This window comes from Rattus rattus, chromosome 8 (genome assembly GCF_011064425.1).
Source record: "Rattus rattus isolate New Zealand chromosome 8, Rrattus_CSIRO_v1, whole genome shotgun sequence".
Classification (NCBI taxonomy): Eukaryota; Metazoa; Chordata; class Mammalia; order Rodentia; family Muridae; genus Rattus; species Rattus rattus.
This window is the reverse complement of record NC_046161.1, coordinates 10,255,490-10,280,783: the sequence shown is the minus strand read 5'-3', so window position 1 is coordinate 10,280,783 and position 25,294 is coordinate 10,255,490. Positions and strand designations below refer to the sequence as shown.

Here is a 25,294-nt window from a genome sequence, read left to right as displayed (position 1 = left end):
TTTTTTTAACCGTCTTTTAGAGGCTGACCCAGTGACCAATCCGCAGAGACACGGGAAAAAGATGGAGTGACGTCGCCTAGGGGCGGAGCCAAGGCTGCTTAGGGGCCGGGCGTTTGAAACCGGTGCTTCATAGTCGACCCCAAATATCATCTTGTGCCTTTGAGAACCAATTACTTAATCTCTCTTGCGTCTTTTCCTTTCCCGACCCCCTCCCAGACTCTTTCGCTGCGGTTCTGCGAGGACGGAAGGCGCCAGGAGCCGGTCCGCGTCTCGCAAGCGTGAGATCTGAGGAGAGCTTGCCAACTGACCGACCCAACGGCTCCTGCTCCTCAGTAGACCCCGCAGCCTAGGGACTAGAGTTGTCACTTAAGTGGATATGAAGAAGGCGCAAATAAGTACGGGGGCAGCCACGAGCTTTCCAAAGGTACCATTCCTGCGAAACCACTGGCCTTGAAGGCAGGGGTTATAGTCGCATTGCTTGTTAAGATATATAAATATATATATACATAGATATATGCATTAAGCGTTGTAGTGTGAGAGGAGATGCCGTGAGCGTTTACGATAGTGAGAATTTATGGAACAGTGGGCCTAACTGCCAGGAGGAGCACGAGATGGGTAAGATGGCTTCGCCAACGTTGTCTTGGTGTCCATCATTGAGATTTTGGGGACGGCCAATGCTCGATAAAGAGGATTCTGTTCTCCAGTTTATCTCAAGTGGAAGGATCTCCTAAAACTGAACATTTCAGTTCTTCCCTGACCTTCCTTTGGAACTTTTAAATGAAGAAAGAGAATTATAAAAGAACTCCCCCCCCCCACACACACACCAAATGTGCCTCCCCTGAAAGTAGAAGGTGAAAAGCTTCGTTTCTTTCTTTCTTTCTTTCTTTTTTTTTTTTTAATTTATGGAAGGTGTGCACCTCTCTCAGCCTCACACAAAGGATGCTGCTATCATATTAGTGGCTCCAACCCAAAGCTGGAGACCCTCTACCTTCCCTCATCACATCCTGTTCACTTGCCATGCTTGCCCAGTATTGTGAAAATTACCCTGAGCTTCCCTTCCCTGTTGCTACCCTCAATTCAGGCCACTGGCATTTTCCTCTTGGATTTGTAATTGCCTTAAAGGGACGTTCCTAGCTTTGCACAGAACAGAGAGATCTTTTCAGATTCCCAGCTAGTGTTTTTGACACCTAGGATAAAACAACCACTTGTGTTTTAACTTACACAGGCTGACTCCTGCCTGCCTGCCTTCCTGACTCCAGTCAGTCTCGGGTACATAACACTCTAGATACACTCAACTGGACATTTCTGTTTCTTCCAAGGCAGGATTCCATTGTTGCCTTTGAGTTTTGAATCAAGGTCTTGCATTGTAGCCCAGGCTAGCTTTGAACTTAAATTATATGTATCCTGCCTCAGACCCCTGAGTGCAGGCATGCATTCTTCTGTTTTTCAAAGTCTTGGACTGTGTTTCTTACCTCTGTCCCCAAGACAGCTGTAACTCCATTCTTCAGGTCATAGCTTGTTGCTGCCTCCTTAGTGAGGTTTCCTTGACATTTACACTGTGCCCCACTCTTCCCTTGCAAAAATGTCTTTATGCACCCAGTTCCGTATTTCCATAATGCTGAACCCTAGTTGGGTTTCCTCTTTGTTTATGTTACCTCATGCATCTTTTTCTTTTTGGTCAGAGGCCAAGTATTGAGACCAAGTATCTACTATCTGTGAGGCTTCTCTTGGCCCTAACACCAGGCCCTTTCTAGCTATGTGCAATTGGACCAATTAGTTTTCCTCTTCTGGCCTCCATTCCTTGTGCAAAAAATAAAAAATTCGTATTGTCACTGTGGTAAATATGCTACTATTTGTAAAGTGCTTAGAACTATCTCAGCAAGCGACTTGCTGAATCAGGATTGGCTGTTAGTAATCCTAGCATTAGAACCTGAATTCCAGTAAGGCAGGAACCCTGCCTCTCTTCACTAGGGTCCTCTACATATGGAACAGTACACCGTACATGACAGGTGCTGAGGAAGCATAGTCAAGTGAATGAATGACGTGTTATAAATACAGGAGTGAAATCTCAGTGGCAAGATGGTGACAGAAAGGGCGTAGTTTTTATATTCCAGATGACTTTATCAACCCCTCACTAAGTCACCCCAGTCCATTGGACTTCTGAATTAATAATTAATAAACGTGATGATGTGATGATTCCACTACAGTCTAGCATTTGATTAAAATAGTCTGGAAGTCCTAATAAGAAAGATAAACAAAAACAAAAATAACTTAAGTACCTGTAAATAACAAAATGATCCCATAGAGCTTTTGACTTAAACGGTGAAGACACTTAACACAGAGATGCCGTTGGAAAGATGTCTGTATTAGTTGGGTTCTCCCGAGGAACAGAGCTGATGGAGTGAGCATACAGTGAGAGGGGATTTACTAGACTGGCTTACACGCTACAGTACGGATGCTGACACTGGAGAGATTGGGAACTCAGAAGCCACACAGCCTACCAGAGCACATGCCTCTGTAGTGTAAAACAGTCCCGTCTGCTGCTGAATGCCCGGAGGACTCAGTCCTTGCCTGGTCTGCATTCCCCATTGGAAGGCTGAAGAATCTGGATTCTGATATCAACAAAAAAAATGGAAGCAGCAGGGTGGGTGAACTGGACAACAGCCTGAGAGCAGGGGGATGAACTGGACAGTGCTATGGAAGGCAAGCAGGCAATCCCCACACTTTCCCCTTGGGCTGCCTTTTATCTGGCTGCCACCAGAAGCTACCATCCATATTTAGGGTGGGTCATCTTACTTAAAGTAATCTCTTCAGGAAAATCCCTTACAGGTGGTCCTGTCAGCGTACCTCCCACTTGATTTCAGGTCCAGCAGTTTGACAGAGTTAGCCACCCGCTTCCCTACAAACGCATTTCCTTCTTTAGACCAGGTCTTTTCCCTCCCATCTTTCTGGAGAAGATCTTGTGTGCGCTCTTGGTGTGTGTGTTTGTGGAGGCATGGCATGTGGAGGCGTGTGCATGTGGGGTGAGGGGTCTTCCTCAGCTGTTCTCAACCTCAGTGTTGGAAACAGTTTCTCACTAACCCCGACTGTCAGCTTAGGCTGGAGTGACTGCCTGCCTGCCTGCCTGCCTGCCTGCCTGCCTGCCTGGCTGCCTGGCTGCCTGGCTGCCTGGCTGCCTGGCTGCCTGCCTGCCTGCCTGCCTGGCTGCCTGCCTGCCTGCCTGCCTGCCTGCCTGCCTGCCTTTCCATCCTTGTGGTTTGACAGATGCTCTCTGCCATACCTAGCTTTTGTTGGGATCAAAGCTTGAGTTCCCATGCTTGCCAGCAAGCACTTCACCAACAGAACCATCTCCCCAGCCCCATAATAGATGATCCTTGAATTTTGGAAAGTAGAATCCCCTCTACAAGGGTTTCTTGCTTGGCTTATCTGTCAGGTTGCTTTGTCCTTAACTTCCCATGTGTCACTAGAAATGAGGTGACCCTATCTGATTCCTGGTAACCTTGGTTCTATTCCCTGAGCCTTAGTGACCCATGTTCAGTCTCATACTCATGTAGACCACACCAGCCTTATGTGCACCTTCATTTTTAATATAGCAAACATAGAGTGTAGTGTGGGAAGATGTTATATGTAATACTTGTGATTGTGAAAGAGACTGTATGGAGAGGAAAATGTCAGAATTCCACCTTCAAAGGTTACAGAAAAACAGCATTCCAAAGGATGAAGACAGAACATCCTATGGCTTTGTGATTTTTAAAACCACATTGACTTAAATTTAAACTGGATGTGGTGATCCACATCTATGATCCCAGTACACCTGAGGCTGAGTCAAGAATCCTGTCTTTAAAAAAAAAATCACCGGGGTTGGGGATTTAGCTCAGTGGTAAGGCCCTGGGTTCGGTCCCCAGCTCCGAAAAAAAAGAAAAGAAAAAAAAAATCCCCAGCCAGGCTTGGGTGGCATACTCCTTTAATCCCAGCACTAGGGAGGCAGAAGCAGAAGCATCTCTGAATTGGAGGTCAGCCTGGTCTACATAGAAAATTCTAGGAAAGCTATGGCTACATAGAGATACCCCGTCTCCAAATAAGTAAGTTATATGAACAAAGTCAAGAGCTAAATATCAGAAGACAAAAGTCCTTAACATATATTCAGTGCTACTCCTGTGACTAAAACATATAATGTAAAAAATACATAATACATACATACATACATACATACATACATACATACATACAAACAACCCAGTAGAAAGTGCAGAAAAAGAGATTCCAACAAGAGCAAGTAAGCCTGAGGCTGGAGAGTGGCTCGGTGGGTAAGAGTGGGCACTGCTCTTGAAGAACACCCATGTTCAGTGCCAGCACCCACTGCAGCTTAGAGCTGTCTGTATTTCCAGCACTAGGCAATCTCTCACCTCCTTCAGTGGGTATCCACACACACATGGGTGCACTCACACACAGATGCACACAAAACAGGGAAACTTTGATCCCTGCAAGTCCAAGGCCAGCCTGGTCTACAGAGTGAGTTTCAGGACAGCTAGGGCTACACAGAGAACCCCTGTCTTGAAAAAAAATAACAAACACCACCAACAACTATATATGTGTATGTATATATAATTAAATATATGTATCTATATAAAATATGTGTATATAAAATGTGTGTATATATAAAATAAAATCTTAAAAACATATGATTCAACTTTTCAATGATCACATTACAATCCTGTGTTCCCAGCAATTTATGAAAAAACAAACATTTGAATGGGATTGAGAAAAAGGACACCCAGTCAGACAGTGAGGTGGCAGTAGCACCCCATTGCCCTCCAGGAGAGGAGTGGGCTGCAGAGTTTTCTGTGTCTGTCCCAGCCTGGTGGCCTCCGGGACTCAACCCTTATCCCTTACAGCTTACCTGCCTTCTTGCTAAGACACAGCTATGTCTTCTCTAGAGCTTTTGCCAGGAAAGGACTTTCTTCTTACTAGGACAATGCCAGCCAGCTATGACAGCCCTGGTTAAAACTGCAGCTGTCCCTCCTGGCCTCTAGCATCCTGTACTCTGGTCTCTAGCATTCTGCACATGTGTGGTCCTGTGTTGTTATGTTTCTCCACCTCTATGCAGAACATGCACAATGCTATAAGCTCCATGAGGGCATGCTTAGTGGTAGAGGCCAAGCAGTTAAAACAGGCATTAGCCTAACATTTTCCTAGTGAGACTTTCCGGATAAATGAATGGACGGACAAATGAATGGGAAGAGACCATGTCCTTCTGTACACAGTTTTGTTTCCTGCGTGTGTCTGTCGTGGTGTGCATGAGGTGACAGGTGGGCAGTCTTCTGCTGGCCACATGCATAGCTTAAGAGGGAAAAAGGTAATCAAACTTACCTGAGTCTAGATTTTAAAAGACGGCATAAGACCCCAAGAAAGGCATTCCTCTCAGAAGGTGATGTCATAAGTGAAAACGCATGTGATGGCCAGGCTCCTTCATATATACTATCGAAATTTTAGTTAGGTCAGCCTAGCCCATCCAGTTACAACTAACCAAATCTCCCTCCATTCCAACCGATCGAATCATTTCCCCTCCTTCTGAAATCCATCATGTATGAACCTGATAGCTCAAAAAAGGTGACTATTTTTCCTAATGAAGAAACGAGTGCATGCACGTGACCATATGCTCACGTGTGAGCTGAGGGTTGGAGTTCAGGTCCACCAGGCACTCTTACTGAATCATCTCCCCAGCCCCCGGAACGTTATCCTGAATGCCCATGAATTAATTTGTGAAGGAAATTCAGGCTTGTCAACCTTGAACTCTCTATTTACATGTTTATGTAAATGTCACTTTTTCTTTTGCCCTCCCACTTAGTGTGCATTGTGTGTAGCTGTGGAATTCAACTGTAAAAATGGACTCTATAAATCTAACAGTTATGCTTCTGTTACAGTGACACTTACAAATAAAGCTACTTCAGATATTCTTATAAGTGTGCTTTTCATATGGAACACATCAGCAGAGGCAAGAGCTCTTGTGGAACCTCACCATGGCTGATACTGTCCAGCATCTGACCTAGCGGTGTGTGTAGTGACTTGTCATTAATGTCTTGACTGTTTTCCTTATGTCTAATTCATGTTTATCATCTACTTGGAGTGAGTGTGTGTGTGTGTGTGTGTGTGTGTGTGTGTGTGTGTGTGTGTGTGTGTGTGTGTGTGTGTGTGTTACTTTCCTATTGAATTGTCTTTTTCTTATGGATTTCTGAGTTCTTAATGCTTTGGATAGTAATTCCTACTGCGTGCTCATACTGAAAATACAACTTCCTACTTAGCTTCCCATTTGAAAATATTTTATACTAATTTTGAAATATAGACATCTTCCATTTGGGGGTTCAATTTAAGAGTCCTTTTTCTTACGTGCATGCTGTTTTTACTTGAGAATGTTCTTTGACGTCATACTCATATTCTCTGTTAATACCTTCTAAAGACTTCTCAGGCCACCAGAATTCGTTTTATCCGTGATGTGATGGTGGTGTCTTGACACTAGTTAACAGTTCTTATGGCCTCTTCCTGTCTTCTAAGGACCTCTTGCCCTTTGTATATTCAGGAGCTGTCAGGTTCTACACACTTGGAATTTTAACTGAAATAACATTACATTTGCAAATTTAAGAATTGATGTTTTTATATAGTAGCGAGTCTTTAGATTTAGGAATGAAGATTATTTTCTTTTTTTAATTAATCATTCCATTCATTTACACTCAAACGATAACACCCTTCTCAGTTACCCCTCCAAAACTCCCCCATCCCATCCACTCTCTCCCCCCCCCTTTGCCTCTATGAGTGTCCTCCCCCTCCTCACTCCTACCCCATTGCTCCAGCATTCCCCTACTCTGGGACATCAAACTCCACAGGATCAAAGGCCTCCCCTCTCAGTGATGTCAGACAAGGCCATCCTCTGCTACATATGTATCTGGAGCCGTGGATCCCTCCCTGTACACTCCTTGGTTGGTGGTCTGTCCCTGAGAGCACTGGATGGTCCAGCCAACTGACATTGTTCTTCCTGTGGGGTTGCAATCCCCCTCTGCTCCTCCAGTCCATCTGCCATCTCCCCCACCGGGGTCCCTGAGCTCAGTCTGATGCTTGGCTCCAAGCACCCACATCTGCATTGACCAGTTGCTGGCAGAACCTCCCAAGGAGCAGCCACACCAAGCTTTCCTGTCTTCACGTGCCTCTTGGCAATGGCAGGAGGGTTTGGTGTCAGCAGACAGGATGGATCCCTAGGTGGGGCAGTCCCCAGATGGCTCCCCCTTCAGTCTCTGCTCCACTTTTGTTCCTGCCTTCACTGCTTTCATTTGTTTAGGTCATCTTTGTTTTCTAAGTGTGTCAGTATACTACTTCTCTGAGTATATTTACATCACTGAGTATATTTCCTCATGGAAATCTCACACGATCTAAGTAACAGTCAACGCTATTGTCAATGAGGTCATTCTTAAACTTGGATCATTTGTAACTGACGTACACAAGCATAATTGATTTTTATATATACCTGTTTTAAATTCAGAGAACTCAGCAAACTCTTCTGTTAGTTCAAGTGGTTTACTCTGAATATTTTTATATCCAGATTACAGTCTGCCAATAACAGTAATATGTTTCCTGTTTTTCAGTCTCTTTCCACCAGCCTTCCCTTCTTCTTTGCCCTGTGTTGGTTAGAGCTTCTGGGCAATGTCAAATAAAGATTCTGATCCTGTGTCCTTGTTTTTTTCTTGATCTGCAAGATAAAACTTTTAACTTATTACTACTAAGTACATTTTGATGGTTTGCAGTGATATGTTTTATGGTATTTTTCTTACTATTTTAGGATGTTGAAAAAATATTGAAAAATCATATATTTGATAGGTTTTATTATTGATAGTCTCTTCTTTTAAAATAATTATTTATTTTATGTATGAGTACACTGTCACTGTCTTCAGACACACCAGAAGAGGGCATCAGATCTCATTACAGATGGTTGTAAGCCACCATGTGGTTGCTGGGATTTGAACTCAGGACCTCTGGAAGAGCAGTCAGTGCTCTTAACCACTGAGCCATCTCTCCAGCCCTTACAATGACATTTTCATCTATGCATATAACGTATTTTGGTTGTGTTCATACCTCTTCCCCTCCTACTGATTCCACTTCCTCTTCCCAACTCATCCCTTTTCTACTTTAACATCTACTTATTATTTTGTGACCCATGGAGTTGCATTAGGGGTGTACAGGAGCATGGGCATCTTACTAGTGGCTACACCCTGAAGAAAATGTCTTCTTTCCTCTGGAAGTCACTAGTCACCTAGAGATCTTCCGAGAGGGGTGGGGCCTTGTGAGTCCCTCTCTCTTCTCTGGCAGGATGCTGACAAATCCAATCCTGTGTAGGTCTAGCACAGGCAATTACAGCTTTTAAATTCAAGAGTGTAAGCCGTGTCGTGCCTGAAGATTATTCGTTGACACTCTGCCACTGCCTGCCATTCTTCCAGTCCCTTCACCATGCCGGGAAGGGATGATCTGGGTGTCCCACCTAGGGCTGAGCATCCGACAGCCATTTACCCTTGGTTCTGGACTAGTCACTAGTCCCTGCTGTCACTGCTGCTCACTTCAAATAAAGCTGCTCAGACCAAATCGTGACAGCACTAGTGTGCAAGTGTAAACTTCACTTGTAAAGTGATAAATTCATCAGGTACCTCTTCTGCAGTGACATTCCCTTTAGCCCGTCGGTGTGTAATATACTTAGAGTTTTACCCAGCATCCTTTGCCGACGTAAGCCCTCAGTGCCCCTAGTCTTAGAGTCAGTGTGCTCATACTGTATTTAGAATTTTTCTGTCAGTGTTCAAAAGCGATATTAACTGTTTTCCTTTCTCCTAGGATTTGTGCCATAATACAGGGTAGGAAACGTATCTTCTGTTCGCTGGGAAAGTTTGCCCAAGATTGGAATTACATCTTTTTTTTAAGAATTGGTAAAATTCCCTAGTACAGCCATCTTGAGTTTGGAATTTTGCTTCTAAGAGTTTGACTGCTACTTCAGTTTCTTATGAACGTAGTCAATCTTCTCATTTCTTGTGTCTGTTATATTTTTCTTGAAATCTATTCCCTTAATTTAAAATGTGCATTAGTGTAAAATTTCCATATTCCTTCTCTTTTTCTTCCCGTTTTTCTATTTCTGTTCGTGTTTTCCGTTCTTTTGTGTCACCAGGGCTGACTCTGTGTGGCTCGCTGGTTATTCTTCTTCATTTTCACTGAGGAGTTTTTGAGTTTATTCAAATTCTCAGAAGTTGAGGCTTCTAAGTGCTCTATTTTATGCAGTTTTGTATTTCATCCATGTCTGTTCCTATTTTTTAGTTTTTTTTAATAAGTTTTTTCTTTTGAAAAATTTATTTTTAGATTGATGCCTACCCAGTTCATATGATTTCCTAGCTTCCTGCTTTAACTGTTTCTTTAGTTAAGGTTTTCAACTGTTCTTTAATATTATTTACTGGCATACCACAGATTGGAGAAGTAGTAGTTTCATTCTCATTTATATAGAATGAATTTCCTCACTTAACTTTTGAATTCATTCTTATTAAGGGTCTATTTAAAATATATTTTACAAAGTTGGGGGTTTCTCATTTTTTTGTCCTTAATTTCTGATTTTACTTCATTGTTTTATAGTAGTAGAATATATTCTGGATATTTTAAATTTTTGACACTTGTGAAAACTTACAGCCATACTCTATGGTCAATTTTCTGAAGTATTTATAATATTTGAAAAAATGTATTTTGCAGTTTGGGAAAATACAATTCTGTGTTACTGTTGCTTTTTAACTTGATGTAACAATAAGATTGTGGTTTATACTGTCATCCTGGGTTCTTATATTTAAAGGGGTCCCAGATTAGGTGATAAATGGTGGTATGATAGTATGAAAGTTTAGAGTAATTCTTATTACAATCTGCAATGAGTGTAGGATTTTTATAGATCAGGCAGCATTTAGCATCTCACTAATGAGTGTGTCTAGTTAGCAAGTATATGGCTTGTGTCAGTTCCAAAGCAAAAAGGAGTAACTATGAGCAACAGAACTATAATAATGTAAGTGAAATATTATAAAGTCAATAGTCAGTCAAAACAATAAAAATAATGTCTAAGAATGAGTGTAAAATGAAGAAGTGCTTATATTTTGCGTGCATACACACACACGCACACGCACACATACACCAAATCTTCTTCGAGTATAAGGAAGCATATATCACCTTCCTGTTAATGTACTGTTGAAGTATACTAAGATTTGAGTAAATACCAGATAATAAGCAAGAATGCCCAAAGAGCTGAACAAAATCTGACTCCAATTTTTGTTTGTTTGTTATTTCACTGCAATATTTCACTGTTATCCTAATGCAAAGCACCAGGAGTGAATTGAGTTTACTCTAGAAAAATGCTCAAGTGTAACTATAAATCTAGCCAAGTTTTGCAAAGGGGATGCTGGTGGATGGTGAGAGTTTGTGTGCCACTTCTCAATGTGAAGTAGTATAGAAATAAAACAGAGCAGTCACATAGATATGTGCAAAGGAAGGAGTGGATGGAAAATTAAAAAGGGGACCTCTGAAACCAAATTGAAAGAAAATTCAAAGACCAGAAATTCAGATTTGTTTTTCCTAGACACAGTATTTTACCTGTGTGGAAAACAAACACAAACAGGAAAAAAGGTACCAACACAAAAATGGACTGCAGATTAGTGAAACAGGAAACAAACAACAAAACCCCTTGACATAAACACTCACAGCTAAGTCCCATGTTTTTTTGACAAAAGAGATAAATATGGAAAAGTTACTGTCTTCAACAAAGTGCTGGGAAAAGTGGATTTCCATATGTAAAATGAAACTAGAGCCTTATCTTTTACCTTTACATCCGTATAAATCACCTATAAGTGGATTGAAACCCACTCTGTAAGACTCCAAAATGTGAAGAAACTACAAAATGAACAAAGAAACAAACAAACAAACAAACCCCAAACTGGATATGCAATAGGTAAAGACTTTGTGAGAAGGACTCCAGTAGCTCAGGAAATAGAGTCAATTAATAATCAGCGAATGGGACTTGAAGAAATTAAAAGACCCTTCTGTACAGCAAAATTAGTAAGTGAAGAGGCATCCTGTAGAATGGGAAGAAATTTGCCAGCTATACATCTGACAGAGTATCAGTACTCAGCATACATCTGACAGAGATCAATACTCAGCATACATCTGACAGAGTATCAATACTCAGCATACATCTGACAGAGATCAATACTCAGCATACATCTGACAGAGTATCAATACTCAGCATACATCTGACAGAGATCAATACTCAGCATACATCTGACAGAGTATCAATACTCAGCATACATCTGACAGAGTATCAATACTCAGCATACATCTGACAGAGATACTCAGCATACATCTGACAGAGACAGAGCATACATCTCAGAGATCAGTACTCAGCATACATCTGACAGAGTATCAATACTCAGCATACATCTGACAGAGATCAGAACTCAGCATACATCTGACAGAGTATCAATACTCAGCATACATCTGACAGATCAGTACTCAGCATACATCTGACAGAGTATCAATACTCAGCATACATCTGACAGAGATCAGAACTCAGCATACATCTGACAGAGATCAGTACTCAGCATACATCTGACAGAGATCAGTACTCAGCATACATCTGACAGAGTATCAATACTCAGCATACATCTGACAGAGATCAGTACTCAGCATACATCTGACAGAGAATCAATACTCAGCATACATCTGACAGAGTATCAATACTCAGCATACATCTGACAGAGATCAATACTCAGCACACACAACAAAAGTGCCTAACATCCTTAGCCATCTGGGAAATGCAGATTAAAACTACTCTAATTTCGTCTCATCCCATGTCAGGATAGCTATCAGGAAAATGATAAAAATGCTGGAAAGGACTTAGAGCTTCCATGTGACCCAGCTATCCATCTCTAGGCCCTCAAAGGACTATCTGAAAAGCTATCTATGCCTGCTAGAAAAAGGAATTGCTAGGAAAATAAATCAGCCTACATATTCATCAGTAGATGAATTACTAATGAGAACATGGCCATATAGACATTCGAGTTTTCAACCATAAAGAACAATGGAATTAAGGAGTTGGCAGGAAAATGGATAGAACTAGGAAATATCCTAAGGCTCAGAAAGACAAAGACCACATGTTCTCATATGTGGATCATGGCTTCAAATTATTTGTTCATTTGTATCTACATAAGAGTCAGAGAGTAAAGATGTCAGAAAACTAGAAAGAGGCTCGTGAGAAGCGAAGATTAATCCAGCAGAGAACTACCCTATAACTAAATCCCAGCCATCTATTTATATCCTAAAAGTTATGACTGATTGGATCAGCATCTGACCGCTTAGGGGACTCAAATTCCGGATTCTGTTCTATTAGCTATTGTTACCCAAATTTACCTCCAGACGTATTTCCTCTTCTGATTTCCACTTATTTAAATAAATAAATTTAAATAGAGAGGCTGGTGGTCAGCAGTAAGGTACTTATGACAAGATAATGCTCAGAATTATCTGACCGTGTAAACATTGAAAGTTTACAAGTTAACAAGAGAAGCAGTTCAGCTGCATGACTGACTTTAAAGAATTAACTACCATCACAGTTCATAGACTGAAACCTGGAAAATGTTCACACACGAACAATAATGGGATAAGTCAGTAAAATAGTCAGTCCAAGACGCTGACTAGTAAGTGCACCTGAACGATGAGGAAACAAAGGAGGCCTGTTCTGTTGGTTGGCATGTTTTTAGGATGGCCCCTTGGGTCACACATTGACACCGATGTGCACAAATTCAGGGGAACGCAAATCCCCAAAGCTCTTCTGATAAGTGATTTCAACAAAAGTTTGAGGGCAACTCAAGGAGAAATGAATAACCTTCAGAAAATAAAATGGAGCTGAAGCGACTCAATATCCATGCACAAAAGGATAAATTTGGATTCCTACATGAAAATTAATTTCTATTGAGACCATAGACTTAAAGGTCAACTAAAATACCAAAGCCTGAGAGGATAGAACAGCAAATGCATCATGGTCTGGGATCAGACAGTAATTAGTGCCTCGGCACAGCAGGTGACACATTTTATCATTGGTAAATTGGACTTGTCAGATTTGAAGAATTTGTTGTATAACACATGCCCGTGGTCCCAGCAGCTGGGAGACTGAGCTATACAGCCCTAGGCCTTGTCTCAAAACACTGCCCCCCAAAAGATCAAAACATGTACTTCAAAAGACTCAAGATAAAAGAACTTCTTTACAATCCAGTAATAAAACAAAGGGTTTGAGCAGAAACTCCCTTTAAAATATGCAGAATGATGAATGCGCCTATGGAAAGATCCTCAGTGTAGCTAGTCACTGAGGAAGTGCATGTTACAGCCAGATGGCCACTCCTGGAAGACAGTTGGAGAGGCTGCCTATGCAACTGCCTTCCTCATAACTGTTGGTGGGAGAGAAAAGGTAGTTATTTCTGGAAAACAGTGTAGCGATTTCTCAAGATGTTAGAGCTGTCAATTGGTCCACCAATTGTAGGCATCCAAGACAGTGAGAACAACCCAAGTTTATATCGTCGGATGAATGGATAAATAAAACGCGGTCTGTCTTTACATTGTCGAACACTATTTGGTCATAAAAAGAAACAATGCTGGCGTGTAATCCAACACAAATCTCAAGAATTTGCTGTAGGAAAGAAGCTAGGCACAAAAGGCCGCGTACCTAGGTCTCACTTACACCTGATATCAGGAAGAGGGCAACTCAAACAGTAGAGTTGCCTTGGTGTGGATGGGTGCTCGTTGGAGTGACTGAAATACCCTACAATTAGAGATGGTTGACTATACAGCAACACATGTAAACAGCACTTAACACCACCAACGTGGATACTGAAACATGTAAATAATGTAAACACCTCCTGAAGCAAATGTGAAAAGTGACACTGCCATTTCTATCTGGTTGGACTGGAGGCTTTGTTGGTCATCTGATCTCTGTTCATCTGTTGCAGAGAGGGCTTCACAGTGTAGCCCTGCCTGTCCTTGGAACTCGCCACTTAGCCTGGGTTACCCCAATCTCAGGGTCCTCTTACCTCTTTTGCAATGCTGAAATTACAGTATCAACTACCACACCTTATTTTTTATTTTAGTGTATCTATTTTTAAAAAAAGAAGAAGAACTGGGCATGATGGTGAGTGGAAGGCCAGTCTGGTCTACAGAGTTAGGTCCATACAGAGAAACCCTGTCTCAAAAACAACAACAACAAACAAAAACGACACCCCCAAAACAAAAACAAAAACAAAACCATAAAACTCTCAGACACTACAAATTCCTGGGCCCCAGTTACTTCTTTAAAATGTATTGCTAGGCATGGTGACACATGCTTTTAACCCTGGCACTTCCAGGACAGCCAACGCTCTGTGGACATTCCCCGTCCTGTCTCAAAAAAAGGTACAAATTTCAAGTCTTTTAATTCGACTCTCTTTTAGATATTGCCAGGTGTTGCCATCTCCAAAGGAAATGGCTAGGTTCCTACCAGAGCACTCAGGACAAACATAGTTACATAGTGCCTGCTTCTTAAATCTAACCTGATACAGGGAAACCAGAAGGTCCTCATGAAGTGAATACAGAGAGAAAAGATGCAGTGCAGAGAGCAAATGGAACCTAAAAACAAACTAACCCTCTCTGAGAGAGGAGAAATCTTTAGCAATTAATCTACAATGAACATTCACACAACCAAAGTAGTTCTGGAACCGAAAACTGATGGGAGGCTTGGCTAATAACAAAAGAACAGAATGTTGAAAATAAGAAGTAATAAAATTAAAGGCTCAGCTGTGAGGTTGGGTGTCCAAATGACGTCCGGATGATACACATGGAGAGAAGGAGAAATGGACTGGAAAGAGAGGATATGGCTGTTCCACAGCAACACAGAGCAGGAGTTTGTGTAAGGCACACAACGGAGCAGATGCATCGTTCACACCCTCACAGAACTGTCGGGAACGATCAGAGGACTATTCTAAAAGTGTACACAGAATTCAGAAAAGGATTAGCAAGAGGTTGCTTTGGGATTTTTGAGAAGACACCAGTAGAAGAATGTCTTCAGAATTCTCAAAGGAAAGTAGCAGCATGGAACCAAGTTAATTTCAGAATTCAAACTTTGGTAAACAGGTATGGTGTTTATGGCTACCTGATAACTTCAAGGTTCTTGTTTCATAGTTAGGAAACTTTTGACACCAGAAGCCAGAATTCATTACACGGCATTTACTGCAGCAAACATGGTAGACGCTGACCTAGGAAGACCTAGATAAGTTTGCCGTGTACCTTTGTGGTGGGTGTGGTGAGTTTGCAGATACAATCGTGGCATGAATTCTAGTCAGAAATGGCTTTTGCTCAGCATCTTTGTTGCTTCTACTAAGAAAAGGTTTTTCATGCCCAGGACAGATGGTTGGATATTCTTCCCAGATGCAGTCTTCGAAGCCCACTTGTTTCTTCTGGAGAATTCTAATCTCTGTGGGGCTCCCAGGGATGTTCCCAGGCTGTTCCACGCCATCTTGTATACATGGATGCAGCCTGTCAGGAAGGGCCTGACGGCCTATCATAACAGACAGGGAGCCCATGGAGGATGGAGGATGAACCAGGCCAGCATGCAGGCTGTGCAGCTACCTAGGACTACGGCTTCAGCTTCAGGCAAGCACAGGGTCTCTGGGAAGAATATTCCTGAAAGGAGAAATCTGCTTCAGTGACCTAGTTGGCTTTGTGCATTTAGATTTACATGTCTAGGAAGGAATCAGGAAGTAACTATGTATAAAGCAAAGAAAAGGGAAAAGAATAAAAATTTATAAATGAGTAGCAGTGCAGTCACCGTTCACTATACAAAGCATCTGTAGTCAATTTTATGTGACAAAGATTGAAGATTTTACCCAGGCAATGTGATACAGTGATAAGGAGTCGGCAGTGGTCTGCAGTGGGATGGAGCATCACAGAACACATTCTGTTGTTGGTAGGATGTGTTCATGGGATCTGAAAGCACAGGAAAGGCAGAACGAATACCTAACACACACCAGCAATTGGCTCTGGGGATTGGGAGTGAAGGAGAGGACATGTGTGAACGTGGCATCTCTCACTTGTATGCTACAAAACCCTGTATGCTTTACGCCAAAGGGAGGTTGTGTCAGTGTTGGATCATGACCAACATTCGCAGATTCACTCAGGGAGCAGATGAAAAACTTACAATTGAAGGTAATTTATTCACTGAGTGGTATATCCTTGCTAGGGGAGTTAAGGACCTCTGCTCCTCTTTGTAGCTGGGTACAACCACTATCACCCCAATCTCCATGCAGAATAAAGCAGCTAGAACAAAGTTAATAATACTATGCCCAATTTATCATGGGCCACACTGAAGTCATAATGTGACAGTTATATTGCTGGATTTTAAGGCCAAATCCCACAATTCTGGATTTATGTCACAATATAACCTTTACTGATCTTGCCCAATTCTTCCTGCTAAGTATATTTCTCTATATGCACACTTCCTATATACTCCTAACTTGAATGTCCACAAAAAATACTGGCATTTAAAGGAAAAAACATACAGGAAAAGCCACTGTTTTTCTGTGCTTTTTATTTGCGCTTGATGAGGAACGGAGCACTGAGATGACTTGGGTAACAAAAAACCCAAAGCTCAGCACCTTCTGAGTGCCCACGGGAGGTAGACGCTGCCTGCCAAACACGCTGCCTTCTGGGGAGCTCCTGTGCCGACAGTTTTCCTTAGACATCTGCGGAACAGCAACCGTGGAGTATGGAAAACAGAACCCATGGACACAATTTAAGTGTTATTTTTTATTACCCCCAATCCTTCTGAGGGGACAGTAACAGTGTTTGTATTTTGACAGACTTACGAAGGTGTCAAAGGAGATAAGAGAGCAGAGAGTGGCAAAGTGTGGAAGTTGGAAATTAGTTGGAGAAATACATGCTGATTTATAAAATCCTGCAAAAGAGTCTGCAATTAGCAGGAAAGCCAAGCAACAATTATCTCTGCAGAACCTCCGGGACTTAGGGTGCCATGGCAGTGGCACCTCTGGAAATAAGACCTTTTCTCTGCAATGTAGGGCATTGCCAGTCAGAAGGGCCAGAGGACTCCAGTTCATGCCCTACAGCAGGAGCAAAGGTAGATTCTGCACTGGGATCGCCAGGGATCATCAGGCGTGAGTAAAGTCAGGTGAACTTAAAGTTAGATGGTGGAAATTTGAGCTTTTGTTTTCCTTTGAGTGGAGAAGCCAGGCTTGTTGCCCCCAGGAGAAAAGTCGGGAGATCTTTCACTGTGGACTGTCCAGCCTAGAGGAAATAAAAGGTTCCCATGCAGGTGAGCACCAACCAGAATGAGCTCACTTCCAGTCAGCTTCCTGATCTGTAACCAACTAAGGAGGGCCAGGTGTCTGAAGAAGACTTTAAATGTGCACATAAGAGGCCCAAACTAAGGGACCAGCAGCCTCTTCAAAGAGACTGTCTCAAGGACCAGAACTCGGAAAGCAGGGATATAGTTTTTAGAGAGAGAGTTTATGTGTCTGGGAAACACGAGCAACATGAAAAGTGGAGTCCACACAATGAAAACCAAGGCAACAGGAATGACCTATTGCAAAATCGAGAGTTCAACAAAAGGGAAAACTATAGATTGGTGAAGATGAGAAAAAACCCTTAGAAGATTCAGTATAGCAATTAAAAAAAACCTAGAGAATTGGAAGAAATAAAAATATCAGAAGGGTTCAACTCATGGGCACTGTAGCACCCAGTTTACAGGTAATGCACAGAGAGTCAGGCAGGGAGGGTTCCCAAAGAAGTAACTCAGAAACGCCATGAAGCCACCCGGCTTGTCAAATTCAGAACACTGGGAGAGAAGCTTCTCTGGGGCAAAGAGGAAAGCCAGACCAAATTCACCACAGACAGCAGAAGGGGCAGCTACGGAGACCCACAAAAGCGAGTTTAAAAGTTAAACTCTTAAAACTGCAGAGTAAAACTATAATAATCACATAAAAAGATAAAATTAAGGTAATGCTGTGTGTTTACATTAGAAAGTATATATAATGTAAAATATTTTAACTTCAGTGGAATTAAATATAACAGCTATCCCAAATAGGCAGAAATATTAATCAATGTAACGAAGAGCTTCAGGCATACCATGTACAGGAAATGTGTAAAGTGCTGCTATAGACGGCGTGAAACACACCACTGTTGATGAAACGTGGACCAAAGAGAATGGGCGAATATGCTGAGCTCCAAAGGCCAGCGTCACTGAAAACATTTATCTCCATGGTGACCCAAGAAACGTAAATTATAACTTGAGTTATAATAACTTCCCCAAATAGTAAAAGGCTTAAAAATAAAGGTTGCTCAACACTGGGGCAGAATGGTTTCTTACAGAAAAACACTGCTGCTAAAAGTCTTAAAGCGTCCTACAGCACTGTCTCCCACTTCCATGTATGCAGCCCGAGGAACTTCAGTGTTCCAGGTTCTGGAAGACGAGAGATGTGCATGTAAGTGGTTGGTAGTAACTGTGGACATGTGAACCAACGACTGTCCAGAGGGGAGGGCGACTCATTTCTATAATTCTTCCCGCACCCTTTCAACTGCACTTTTTAGCTATTGAGCGTCACGATTGATGATTAATAAACGGTCAATAAAAATGATGCTGTATGAAGAAATGGTGGCTAATACTTGAGGCAAGGTGACAGTAATCCCCATGTAAAGCAATAGATTTGGAACATGCCGATAGCATGTAAGACATGTGCCAGGGCTGTAGTGAAAAGGGCCATTAATACTCTTCATGTTTTCTTGTCTTCAAAGGACACACATAGAAAACGTAGGCATCGTTACTGTTTATTCTGTGTGGAGAGTTTCAGGGAGAATATGGCAGGGTGCATGTGCAGATGCCAGGCAACCTGTGGTTGGGGTTCTTGCCTTCACCCTGTGGGTCCTGGAGAGTGAACTCAGATCTCCAGTCTGGCCAGCAGGCGCCCTACCCACTGAGTAATCTTCTAATTTCCAGAGAACCTTCAGGTTAAGACATCGTTTATTCTTTTACATATTGATGGGATAAAGTACGTTTCTTCAGCTGTCAGAACCATTCAGTCTTGGGGTGAAGGCTCTGTCACTCTGGCTGCGACGGATCAGATGACGTCTACGTGACAGGTGTTCTCTACTTGAGAGAACCCAGAGGCCGGACTTACAGTCAGGTGGACATTTGAGACTTGGCTGCAGTACTGGAGGATTGCTGTAACGGTAGTTGGCATTCTGGGCAAGTCTGTCGTGGGCACGATTAAACTTGGAGAAGCACAGTGTTGCCTTTGGATATGTAGCCTCTTAAGACTATATACAGAGACACATTGCCTTATTTCTAGAATACTTACAAATGAAGGTTTTAAAACTCTGTCTAGCTCAAACCACATTTAATTCAATCAATATTCAGTTAGAAATGGGGACTTGTGTTAATAGCAAGCATTTCTGTGATGCCTTGGAGAAAAGATACTCCTTTTGAATTATCTCACTTTTCAGTTTTTTAAATTTTTTTTAAATTTAATTTATTTATTTTTACACTCCAGATTTTATTCCCTTCCTGGTTCACCCCCCAACAGTTCCACATCCCATACCTCCTCCCTCCTCCCCCATGTCTCCACAAGGATGTCCCCACCCCACCCACCCCACGGCCTCCAGTTTCTGGAGGGTTAGGTGCATCTTCTCTGACTGAGCCCAGACCCGGGAGTCCTCTGCTCTATATGTGTTGGGGGCCTCATATCAGCTGGTGTGTGCTGCCTGGTTGGTGATCCAGTGTCTGAGAGATCTCAGGAGTCCAGGTTAAATGACACTGCTGGTCCTCATACAGGGTTGCCCTCCTCCTCAGCTTTCTCCAGCTTTTCCCTAATTCAACCAGAGAGGTCAGCAGCTTCTGTCCATTGGTTGGGTGTAAATATCTGCATCTGACTCTTTCAGCTGCTTGTTGGGTCTTTTGAAGGGCAGTCATGGTAGGTCCCTTTGTGTGAACGCCCCAAGCCTCAGTAATGGGGTCAGTTCTTGGGCCTCCTCTGAGCTGGATCCCTATTCGGGCCTGTTGCTGGACCTTCTTTTCCTCAGGCTCTTCTCCGTTTACATCCCTGCATTTCTTTCAGACAGGTCAGAGTTTTGACTGGGATAGCAACTCCTTCCCTCACTCGATGCCCTGTCTTTACTGGCGACTGATAGCTTCATAGAGGACATGCTGATAGTGTTTGCACAAGTGCATCTGAAGTGAAGGTGGGAGCATGCCAAGGGAAGGAGCGAAGTACAGGGACCTGCCAGGGAGGAGCAGCTTCTCCTGGGAGGAGAGCAGGAGAGATGGTGTGTGACCGAGGGGAGACTGGACTCTGGGCCAGTAGGCCTCATTCTATTCTATCTCTAATAAATGTATTCCAAGTGCCTACAACCAAGTCCTATGATCCTGGAGAGCGGCATGCAGACTAAGCTCTCAGTAACTGTAGGGAAGACAAGGCAGGACCAGATAGGAACTGAGACTGAAGACACAAGCTAGTGGGTTTCATATCATCATCTCCACACCGGTCTCCATAAAGCGGGGATGCTGATGAGCCGACTCCATGGACGAGCCGTGAGGCTGCAAGGGGTAGGGTAGGACACCTTCGAGAAAGGTCCTGGCAAAGGAAGGTCAGCGTGATAAATTCCTAAAGAACTACAGGGAGGAGAAGGCATGGATTTTGCTGAGACAGAAAAGGAAGATAAGGGTCAAGTTCATCTAGTTAGGAAAGGGTAGGATAGGAAAATATGGGGAGAGAGATTGTGAGAGGAAATAGTGTGACTAACAGCACAGATTAAAATCTAGGGAAGAGAATGCATAAAAAGCATTCAGTTTAAAATGTGGCTCACTTAGAAATCATTTTAGGTGTGTTTCCCGCCTCACCTTTGCACCCTAACAGAAATATTTGACCTGATGGAGAAAAGACTAGTCTTAGAATGAAATGGCCTCTCCTCCTCCCTTGCTGCCTTCAATTCTCTCTTCTGTGTTTGTTTCTGATCTAGGATAGATTACATGATCAATCATTATCATGCACTCGCTTTTCCCTCTGACCACAGTCTGTAGATGTCATCTCTGTGACGCATGGCCATGGGGAAACCTAAGCTGACTGATGACCGAATACCTCCCATTTACTTTTCTTATATACTTGACAGTCATTACTCATAAAGTTCCATCCTTCTGTACTGGGCTGTGTAGGAGCAGTTATGCAAAAACATTTATGTGACCATAAAAATCATACAATGTCAGTTAAGCAAACACATGTCCCATATTTAATTTTCTTTTTTTCTTAACAATATCTTTTTTTCACTTTATATCCTAATTCCCTAGATAATTTGACTGAATGTTTGGGTCATTTCTAAGCACATTTTTCTTCTACTCCAGGCGTTCACGCCTCTCTGCCATTGGTGCTCATTTCGATCTGGAGCTAATGTAGAGAAGCTTGTGAAGGTCCTCATGCTAGAGGAATGGTCACAACAAGTCACTCTGAGAAGCGTTAAGCTGGGTCCAGAATAGATTCACAGCTGCAGATCTGCAAATGTCTCCTGAGGTTCCCACTCACAAACATCTCTTTCACAGAGACACCCACTGTGAACTTTGAACACTGACTTAGAACATAAATTTCTTTGTCTTGTCTCAGTCTTATATAGATGGAGTCATGTAATAGGTATCCTCTTGAATTTAGAAAAATTCTGCTATCACATTTATAAAATTGGTTCCTGCAAGAAACAGTCATCTTCCTCACTTGATGGTCTTGCATGGGAGAGACATAGGAGTGCACTTCTCCCCACTGTTGGTGGGTGTTGGGTGCGTGCAGAATGTGCTGATTAGAAACAGGATTATCAGATCTCTCGGCCATCTAAGGGCAGACCTCTGAAAGTAATAGACATTTGTGTGTTTAATTTGAATCTCCCTAAGAGCTTTTAAAAAACATTTCAACCCCTTTTCTTTCAGATTATATTTTAGTCACATCCCTGAAGAGATTCTGCTGCACCCCAGTCTCTGCAATCCAGTGGACAACGAGAGGAAAGAACCAGGTTCCAACTGAACATATGAGAGTCTGGGGCTCCCTGACTGAGCTGATGCCCAGAGTGCTGGATCTGGGTTAGTCAGCAACCTAACAAAAGCTAGTCCCATCACATGCACAGAAGCCGTCAGGACACTCGGCTACATCACACACACAGCAATTCTTTTTGTAAAATCCTGCTTCCTCAATCCTGTGTATATATTGGATTTTGGTGTTTAAGTTGAAGCTATGAAGACTAAGTCCACCTGTGCTCAGAATCCAAATTGCAGCATAATGATATTTCGTCCAACCAAAGAAGAGTTTAACGACTTTGACAAATACATCGCCTACATGGAGTCCCAAGGGGCACACAGAGCTGGACTGGCCAAGGTCATCCCGCCAAAAGAATGGAGGGCCAGGCAGTCTTATGACAATATCAGTAACATCTTAATAGCAACTCCCCTGCAGCAAGTAGTCTCCGGGCAGGCAGGTGTGTTCACTCAATACCATAAGAAGAAGAAAGCCATGACAGTGGGGCAGTACCAACACCTGGCCAACAGTAAAAAATACCAGACCCCACCACACCTGGATTTTGAAGATTTGGAGAGAAAATACTGGAAGAATCGCCTGTATGAGTCACCAATTTATGGTGCTGACGTCAGTGGCTCCCTGTTTGATGGGAAGACTCAACAGTGGAATGTGGGCCACCTGGGAACAATTCAAGACCTATTGGAACAGGAATGTGGCATAGTGATTGAGGGCGTCAACACTCCTTACCTGTACTTTGGCATGTGGAAGACCTCCTTCGCGTGGCACACGGAGGACATGGACCTGTACAGTATCAACTACCTGCACTTTGGGCAGCCCAAGACCTGGTATGCTGTACCCCCTGAGCATGGCAGGCGCCTGGAGCTCCTAGCCAAGGAACTCTTCCCAGGCAGCTCCCAGGGCTGCCAGGCCTTCCTGAGGCACAAGGTGGCGCTCATCTCACCCACTGTGCTCAAGGAGAATGGCATCCCCTTTGGTAGAATCACCCAGGAGGCTGGGGAGTTCATGGTCACCTTTCCCTATGGCTACCACGCGGGCTTCAACCATGGCTTCAACTGCGCAGAGGCCATCAATTTTGCCACGCCGAGGTGGATTGACTATGGCAAGGTGGCATCTCAGTGCAGCTGTGGGGAGGCCAGGGTGAGCTTCTCCATGGACGCCTTTGTGAGGATCCTGCAGCCTGAGCGATATGAGATGTGGAAACGCGGTCAAGATCAGGCAGTTGTGGACCACACAGAGGCCATGGGGCCTACCAGTCAGGAGCTCACCACCTGGCGGGTGATCCAAGCACCAAGAAAAACCTGGGGCCTGAAGCATCTCCGGCTTCGCCAGGTTTCACGCTCTCTTGTGCCTGTAGCCACTGACAGTGACATTGCCAACAACACCCAGATGTGCCACAGCTCCAGGCAAGCAGCAGATTCGAAAGGTGATGAGGTCCAGGAGTCTGACCCAGCCACAGCCCCACCATATCCTCTGGGCCTATCTTCTCCTGGTCACATGCCAACTGGAAGACGTGGTCTTGGTCGTCGCCCTTGTGAACTAGGAGTTCAGGAGTCCACCAATGGAGCTCCAGTCAAGAGGCGACTTCCAGAAGGCAGAGATGACACAAGTCCCAGCCCAGAGCTTCAGTCCCAGTCCGTGACTGGAGACTTAATAGTCAACTCAGACCTTGTAAATCCTGGGCCACAGCATCCTGTGACAGCTTCTGAAGGGGGATTGACCTCTGACCCCTAAACCTATGTCCTGACTTACAGCTCATTGCCCCGCACTCAGGATGCTCCCTAAGGCCATTACCTCAGAGTTTTGACTGAGTTTACAGGGCACTGGCTACACCTGAGAGAGTTCCTTGTCAGTTCTAACTCCTAAACACACCCTGCCCCTTCCTCCTTCCGGAACTCGGCCAGCTCTGGATACTGCTAACTCCTGCTCTTCCAGGAGAGATTTCATTGGCTGCTCCTTTTGAGTTTCTGAGAGCTAAGTTCAGCTGAGACTGCTCAGTGATCATCTTCCCTCCCTCTGCCATTTCTTGCAAATGTCTAACTGTTGAAACTAGATGACTACTCACAAAGGAAGTAGTCACAAAAAAGGTCAAAAGTCATTTGAGAGTCACAGATGATCTCTCAAAGTTGATGTATTAAAATGTGTCTCACCCGGCTTTCACAAATAAAGGCAAAGCAGTCAAAAGCTTACAACTAGACTTTATTCCTAATATCATAGTTTTAAATAGTGGGATCACTGGAAAAACAACACTTGCTCTGTCTCCAGACAGCCATGCGCATGTCTAATCTAGGGAAATACGTCATTGTGCAGTAACAAGTTCGACTTGTGTCTCCTATACCACACTTCCAGTGAAAGCCATCCACATATCCTTCACTAGTGTGTGTGTGTGTGTGTGTGTGTGTGTGTGTGTGAGTGTGTCTGGGAGTGTGTGAGTGTGTGTGTGTGGGTGTGTGTGAGTGTGTGGGTGTTGGTGTGGGGGCGTGGGTGTGTGTGTGGGCGTGTGTGAGTGTGCGTGTGTGTGTGTGTGTGGGTGGGTGTGGGTGTGTGAGTGTGTGTGTGTGTGTGTGTGTGTGTGTGTGTGTGTGTGAGTGTGTGTGTGTGTGTGTGTGTGTGAGTGTGTGTGTGTGTGTCTGTGTGTGTGTGTGGGGTGTGTGGGTGTGTGTGTGTGTGTGTGTGGGGTGTGAGTGTGTGTGTGTGGGTGAGGGTGGGTGTGTGGTGTGTGAGTGTGTGTGTGTGTGTGTGTGTGTGTGTGTGTGTGTGTGGGAATGTGTCTGGGGTGTGTGTGTGTGTGTGTGTGTGTGTGTGTGTGAATGTGTCTGGGGTGTGTGAGCCAGGCTGGATGCCAGTGTGGAGGGCAGAGGATATTGGCTGGAGTTGGGTCTCCGTGTGCCATGTGTCCCTAGGAATCCCACTCATGAAAAGACTTGGAGGCCAGCGTCTTTCCCACTTAGCCATCTCATCTGCCCAATGCCTTCTCACTTCCTTGTGAAGCAAATTCATGTGGCTATCCTGAGACCCTATGTCTTCCCTCTATGCCTGGACACAAATGAACTCCTTCTGTTCCTAGGAGAACAATCTCTATGCTCCATGGCAGTCTCGGGTCTGTGCTGATTCTGCAGATAGAATTTGGTGCTCTCACCCTGCCTTTT

General features: G+C 43.5%; 1 protein-coding gene across 1 annotated transcript; it reads left to right on the top strand.

Annotated features, from left to right (window-relative positions):
• The first annotated feature begins 133 nt into the window (after nt 1-133).
• Nucleotides 134-24,334, top strand: Kdm4d (lysine demethylase 4D). The gene is made up of 2 exons (XM_032911112.1): nt 134-615; nt 22,046-24,334. The coding sequence occupies exon 2, from the start codon at nt 22,347-22,349 to the stop codon at nt 23,877-23,879; it is 1,533 nt and encodes a 510-aa protein (XP_032767003.1). The 5' UTR covers nt 134-615; nt 22,046-22,346; the 3' UTR covers nt 23,880-24,334.
• Nucleotides 24,335-25,294: the final 960 nt, after the last annotated feature.

What these genes read in the sequence shown, in the direction of transcription:
- Kdm4d (XM_032911112.1), top strand. Translation starts at nt 22,347, where the DNA reads ATGAAGACTAAGTCCACCTGTGCTCAGAATCCAAATTGCAGCATAATG.